The sequence below is a fragment of the Gossypium hirsutum genome, chromosome D07, assembly GCF_007990345.1.
Source record: "Gossypium hirsutum isolate 1008001.06 chromosome D07, Gossypium_hirsutum_v2.1, whole genome shotgun sequence".
In the NCBI taxonomy this organism is placed as follows: domain Eukaryota; kingdom Viridiplantae; phylum Streptophyta; class Magnoliopsida; order Malvales; family Malvaceae; genus Gossypium; species Gossypium hirsutum.
In genome coordinates, this window is record NC_053443.1 from 53557927 (window position 1) to 53565253 (window position 7327).

General features: G+C 37.6%; 2 protein-coding genes across 3 annotated transcripts; one reads left to right on the plus strand and one right to left on the minus strand.

Annotated features, from left to right (window-relative positions):
• Positions 1-814: 814 nt before the first annotated feature.
• LOC107955012 (UDP-glycosyltransferase 74G1-like) lies at positions 815-3695 on the plus strand. The gene is given in 3 exon segments (XM_016890716.2): positions 815-1586; positions 2852-3170; positions 3173-3695. Coding segments are annotated over 3 exon segments (1371 nt in total). The 5' UTR covers positions 815-932; the 3' UTR covers positions 3571-3695.
• On the minus strand, positions 3635-6725 carry LOC107955011 (probably inactive leucine-rich repeat receptor-like protein kinase At5g48380). Of its 2 annotated transcripts, none has more exons than XM_016890714.2 (3): positions 6255-6725; positions 5027-5997; positions 3635-4941 (listed from the first exon to the last, which is right to left on the minus strand). In XM_016890714.2, exons 2-3 carry the CDS (start codon positions 5870-5872, stop codon positions 3943-3945), a joined length of 1845 nt encoding a protein of 614 aa, XP_016746203.2. In that variant the 5' UTR covers positions 5873-5997; positions 6255-6725; the 3' UTR covers positions 3635-3942. The 2 variants fall into 2 exon arrangements, with proteins under 2 accessions (XP_016746203.2, XP_016746204.2); XM_016890715.2 differs by having other exon boundaries at positions 6137-6681.
• Between the last annotated feature and the right edge of the window lie 602 nt (positions 6726-7327).

A 7327-nucleotide genomic window follows, 5' to 3' on the forward strand; every position in this document is an offset into this window, starting at 1 on the left:
CTAGTCTGGCATTATGAGAGGATTGGCCGGAAACATGGATACGATGTGGGCAAGTTGATCGGTTATGGACGGATGTTCAGCACACCATGCACACTTTGGGTTCGCTTGTCTCCCTGACGTCTATGTCATTTTGAATTCTCGTCAATTGTGGTCGACCTTTTAGATGTTTATGGAGACTACGGTCTCGCAGCATCTCGAAAGCAGGCGGTTGAACTTCCCAGTTTGAGACATCAGGGATTACGGGAAATTTGTTTCCCCAGATACGCAATGTACGCTGCAACGTGTAGATCTCGTTTATGACTTGTTCAACATTTAACTTTGCTCTCGCACACGCTGCATGAACATGCCCACACGAATATCGGAGAGTCTGAAAGATCCTTCACTCGCAACGCCTATTTTGCAAACCAACTTCGTACGACTTAGGCGAAAGACCCAAGCGACGACAAATGTACTCTTGAACCCGAAAAGCCTCCAAGTCACACGAATACAACTCTGCATTCATTGTTTGCACCCTCCGACTGTTTATCGCCATGGCCTTTTGTACGGACTCAACGTACAAGTGCTTGGCCTCGATCTGTTTATAATTTATTTACTATTTTTTTATTTCACCTATATATTTTTGTCACAGCTATTTACCATGAATTTAAATTGTGTTATGTCTTTCCCTTCCCTATATTATAATAATAATAATAATAATAATAATAAAAGATAATAATGTACTGTGTTCATGCACTAAAAAGCCGTCTTATTAAAAAATACAGATAGAAAGCAACTTTATATATATCCACACAGTACCACACGGCAAAGAAGACAAAAGAAGAAAATAATAATAACTGACAAGTGCCGACTGCCGAGTATCACGGTAAATCTTAAATATTTTATAGCAGGGCAAGCAAGGAGTGGTGAAGGGATAAGCGAGCAATCTGATACTGATGGGGGACGAAAACAATCCCAAAAAACCTCATGTTTTAATCTTCCCTTACCCAGCTCAGGGTCACATTAACCCCATACTCCAGTTCGCTAAACGCTTGCTCTTCAAAGGCGTCAAAGCCGCCCTTGTTACCACTGTCTTCCTCTCCAACTCCTCTTTTTCCGACCCATCTTCCACCTCTATTGATATCCACACCATCTCCGACGGCTTCGACCAAGGAGGTTATGAACAGGCTGGTAGCTCCGACGCCTACCTGCCAACTTTCTGGTCCGTTGGCCCCAACAGTTTAGCAGCATTAATCAAGAAACTTGGTGAAACTGGTCACCCTGTTGATGCCCTTGTCTATGATGGGTTCTTGCCTTGGGCACTCGATGTCGCAAAGCAGTTTGGGATACCCTCGGCGGTGTTTTTCACTCAATCTTGTGCCGTCAACAGCGTGTATTACCATGTAAGCAAGGGACTTCTTCAGTTGCCACTCCCAGTGCCTCATGTTTCTCTTCCAGGATTGCCCCCTCTTCAAGTTTCAGAGTTACCATCTTTTGTTGCTCGTTATGGATCGTATCCGGCTTGGTTTGATGTGGTTGTTAATCAGTTTTCCAACATCGATGGAGCTGATTGGGTGTTTTTCAACATCTTTTACGATTTGGAGAAAGAGGTAAACTTTTATATTCTTTCTTTTTAAACACGGTTTTCGGATTGTATTTTTTCTCAAGCTAAATTAGTTTTATAGAAGAAGAGAGTAATCCTCTTTTCGACTCTAACTCTCCTACTTCAGTCCTTATTTTTCTTTTTCTGCTTACTTTGAAGCAAGCTACTTTGGATTCAGCCACTCAGAATTTTTCTGCTTACTGGTATTTTTTTTTGAAAATACTAACTATTCTTATGATGATATTGGAGAATCTCATTGCTACTACTCAAACAAGCATGAAACTTATGATTACATATTTTTCTATAGGTTAAATCAAAAAATAAATTGATTACTTTTATTAAAAATTTCATTAATTTTTACGTGGTTAGCGAAATAACCAAATAAGTACATATGATTTGTCATGTATATTTTATGTTGGCATATATACTTGTTTATGAGTTGGGCCATTTGGCTCAGCCTAAAAATCCGTTCGAAAAGTGAAAGGATTTGGGCAAACACATAGGTCCGAGAAATGAGCTTGGACAAAAAAATAATGTCCGTTTTCTAAACAAGCCAAGTCTCGGGTAAAATCTTTGGGCCTAGGCCTGACCCGAATTTGTAAAAAAATTGATGCTGCTTTTTTACTTTTTTTTACTGTTTTGTTATTATTCGCTATTATATTGTTACTATTTTGTTTTATTGTTTGAATATTGTATAACTTTTGTTTTATTATTAATTTTGTTACTATTTTAGAGGTATTTACTTGCTAAATTGCACTTATATTAGTATTATTTATTTATTTATTTAATTTTTTTATTTGTTAGAAAATATTTATTTTAACGTTTTTACTTTATTTAACGTATTATAGTTTTAAAATTTATTTTGTATAAAAAATAATATAAATTTTTTTAATACAGGCGAGCCAAGCCAGACTCGAGTTTTAATATTTTTATCCAGGTTGGGTTTGAACAAAATTTTAAGCTCATTTTTCAAGTCAGGCCCGAACTTAAAAAATGGGCCTAATGTTCGTACTTGGCTGGACTGGCCCATAAACAACTCTATTGGCATACAAAGACTAATTTTTAGCGTAAAAATGGTTGGAATTGTAAACATAAGGACCGATTTCCTCGTTAATCTAATATAAAAAGATTAATTTACCTATTTTTTGAAAAAAATGAGCAAAATGCAATTCCACTCCTAATATCAAGACCACCATGGTTACCGACAGTGTTTAATATGATAGCTGTATAAGCAGGTCAATTGACTTGGGCCATATGAATTTGTTCCATCAGGTGGTGAACTGGATGTCAAGATTCTGGAACGTGATGACAGTAGGGCCAACGATTCCATCTATGTACTTAGACAAAAGAATCGAGAATGACAAAGACTACGGTATGAATCTCTTCAAGCCAAATGTTGATGCTTGCATGAGTTGGCTAGGTGGAAAGCCAAAGGACTCAGTGTTGTACGTATCATTTGGAAGCCTTGCATCACTAGGAATTGAGCAAACGACAGAGCTGGCATGCGCATTGAAATCGAGCAACGTCTACTTCTTGTGGGTCGTCAGGGAAACAGAGATGGCCAAACTACCATACAATTTCATAGAAGAGACCTCAGAGGTTTGGTGGTGGCATGGTGCCCTCAATTGGAGGTGCTGTCGAATGAGGCAATTGGTTGCTTTCTCACCCACTGTGGCTTTAATTCGACTCTAGAAGCACTGAGTCTCGGAGTTCCGATGCTGGCAATGCCCCAATGGACCGACCAACCCACTAATGCAAAGCATGTGGAGGATGTGTGGAGAATCGGAATAAGGGCTCACCCCAATGTGAAAGGGGTTGTGAGAAGAGAGACCATTGAACGGTGCATAAAGGAATTACTAACGGAAGTTGGAGAAAAAGGCAAGGAGATTAGGAAGAATTCAATCAAGTGGAAGAGCTTGGCTAAGAAGGGAATTGATGAAGGTGGAAATTCAGATAAAAACATTGACGAATTTATAGCTAAATTACTCTGAGACTAGTACGTAGGTTGCTTTTGTTTTGTATGGAATAAGTTAGGGTTTAAAGGCAGATGCTGAATAAGAGCAAATTTCTTGAAAATATCACATTTATGAATAATAAGAACAAGAATCCATAATTATAATTTGATCTTACTTTACAATGTAGCATTGCCTTGGTGTAACTAAGGGTGAAAGCCTAATTAAGGAGATAAGAATATCTTACTAATGAATCTAAAGTGTTTCCTCCATGACACTAATCAAGTATTCTACTATGAAACAAAAGACACAGACCTAATTAGAAAGTGCATGTAATCTCAGCCCTTTATTAAACATACACAACAAGAAATACTCACTGTATCCCGTATCTCTGCACTTATTCTTGTTGATTTATCGAGCAACGATAAGTTCCTCTAAATAACCGACATCACTGGTATCTGTAGGCATCGAAATTTCATCTTCGGTGGTGAAATTGTATCGTTCACCAATAGCTCTTAAGAGTTGGTATACTTCAAACATGGCAGGCCTCTCCTTGGGAGTTGGCAATACACAATTACAAGCAACTTTAAGAAATTGGAAAAGTTCATTATCAACACCGTTCCCAACCAAGGATGTGTCAATAGCATCATGAAGTTTTCCGTCATCTGATAGCTGTGAAATCCATTCCACAAGACTTCCCTTGAAGGTCTCAGGAGCTTTGGTTATATGGGTAGGTCTTTCACCGGTGACCAACTCAAGAAGGACAACTCCAAAGCTGTAGACGTCTCCTTTTGGAGTGGCCACAAGAGTTCTTGCATATTCAGGGGCAACATAACCTAAATCCCCAAACTCACCATTGACAAAGGTGCTCAGATGGGTATCAACTGGGTTCATGAGCCTGGCAAGACCAAAATCAGATATTTTTGGCTCAAAATCTGCATCTAGTAAGATACACTTAGAGCTTATATTTCGATGAAGTATACGAGGATTGCAGTTGTGGTGGAGCCATGCAAATCCTCTGGCAGCCCCTATACTAATTTTAAGCCTCAAGGACCACTCCATAGCCTGCTTAGCATCATCTACAGGATGCAAGTTATCATTTAGAGTACCATTTGCCATGTATCTGTAAACTAACAGCCTCTCCGTCTTCGCCACACAGAAACCTAAAAGGGGAACTAAGTTACGATGTTTCACATTTCCCAGGGTAGCCATCTCAGACGAAAATTCTTTGTCAGAGTGTTGAGAATTCTGCAACCTCTTAATCAGTAGTGAGGTGCCATCTTCAAGGACTCCTATGTACATGGTCCCTGTTCTTCCTGAACCGATGATATTATTTTTGTGGAAACTGTTTGTGGCCTTCATAAGATCATTTAATCTCATTCTGGAAACCACCTTTTCAAACATGGAAACCTGAAATAACATTAGCTTATAAGTACATCACATATCAAACCATAATCAAAGAACAATATTATATGGATGTATTAAATTAGCTTGCCTTAATGCCTTTAGCTCCATTTAAGCTCTTGGTCCATTTGTTTCCATCTGGATCATCATCCTTCTTCCTCATGACAGATACTTTGCGGTAATAGAAGAAGAGAACAATGGCCGTACCAATTGCAGCAAATGTCACCCCACCAACAGCAGCCCCAGCAATCACTCCAGTCTTCGTCCCCTTGGTAGTCTCCCGACATTGATCCAAAGGCTTCCCACACAGTGCAGAATTATTAGTAAAACTGTCAACCGAATACATGGTCCGAAAAACCGGAATTGGCCCTGTCAAGAAATTATAAGCTACAGTAAACGTTTTCATCCTGCTGAGCAAAGTGAGTTCTGGAGGAATCGGACCCGTCAATTTGTTATGGTCAAGGTTCAAAATGTTCAAGAAGCTACAATTTGCAAGGTTTTTTGGGATTTCTCCAGAGAATTTATTAGTTGAGAGATCAAGGGAAGTAACATATGGGATAAGTTTAGCGATATCAGATGGAATTTTTCCATAAAGCTTGTTGCTTGAAAGATCTAAGCCTGTCATACTTTTGCATTTTATAATGTCTCGAGGGAACACACCCTTGAGTCCCATATCAGAAAGCCTGATATTGAGAACCCTGTTCTCATCCGGGTGCCAGCAATCAATCCCTGTAAACCTACAAATGAATCCTTCAGTATCGTTGTTGAAATTCCATGAAGAATTCAAGTAGCCAAAAGAGTCCTCAAACGAAGCTTTGATGCTCTTCAAACACTCAATATCATCTTTAGTAGCAAAGCTCAAAGTACAGCCGAGCAGTAACAAAACCATAACGCTGACAAGAAGAACAAAAACTCGGCTATGCAACACCATGATCATGAAGAAACCCCTCAAATGGAAACTTAAAATGGTGGATTAAAAGCAACCCACTTGTATAGCTACTAAAAGCTTAACAGATATTAAATGCCAAACCCACTAAACCATACTTCTTTTGACATTTAAACCTGAAACAAGTTAACAGAAGGGAAAAAACGGAACCAAAATCAAAATTCACACCAAAACAAGATAAAGGAAAGTATAAAGAACAATAATTCAGCCAAATTCAGAAAGACTAACACAAAAAGGAGAAAAAGAAAGTTTTACCACGGGGAAACTTAAGCAAACCAGTTGGAGTTGACTACTTGACTTAGATTTTGATGAATATAAGAGCATATAAACAAAACCCAGAAGAAAAAAAAATTATATATATTAAAAGACGCACCTTAGATTTCTCAAGTTTTAACAGAAGAAGACCAAAGGACAGACAAAAGGGTAATGGAAACTACAAGGAAACATCATTCTTTTCCACAGAGAAACTCAGAGGGAAGACCCCCATAGGCAAAGTCTACGTCGTGTTTGAATATTCAAAAGCATAATTGGAATTTTGGTAACACATAATTAAAAGTTCTAAAGAAAAAAAAAAGGGACAAATGAAGTGAGATATGTGTTAAAAGAGTGTGAACTAAAGATTGAAAATCTGTCTCCTTTTTTTGTTGGTTTGGGGGGGGGGGATTTGATCAGGTCAAACAAGGAATGGGTAATTTAAGTTGGTTGGTTGCTGCTTTTTCCAAGCTATGGAGGGGACGACTGGACTGACCTTAAAAAACGACAAAGACTTTTTAGTATATTTGCTGGACTCCTGAGGGTGAGCGATAACCGTAGAGCTTGCTATTCGTGATTCTCCGTCGTGCTCACATATTTCATTCAATATTAGTTATATATAAATCTATTATTTTAATAATTAGTTTGAGATGCATATAAATTTTATTACATATGAAAAATATTACGTGAAAAATATATTTATTAAAAATTTACATAAATTTAAATAATGTTAATAAGGAATATTAATTTATTTAAAGAAATACGTTAATTTGAATTTTAACATGAATAATACAAAAGAAATTGATATGAATGATAAAAGTTAAATGTTTTACCAAAGATAGATATATTTATAACGGATAAAGTGTTGGGATTGTTTAGAATTTCAACTTGAAGTATTAAACTAAGAATTGATATTAAGACTTACCATGACTTAGGGTGAGTTTGGATGGGCGGTGCGTTTACCGGTGGTGCGTTTACTTGCGGTTAGTGTAAAAACAGTGGTGGCGGTGAGATTAGATACTGTAGCGGTACTGTAGCGTGAGACCAAAAGTAAGCTAAACGCACCGCACCGCACCCAATCGCCCATCCAAACCCACCCTTAATTCACATGAAAGTGATATATATCCTTTTAGTTTAAAAAATAATTTAAAATTAATTTCTTAAAAAACTTATTCAATCTCAATTTTTCGTTTT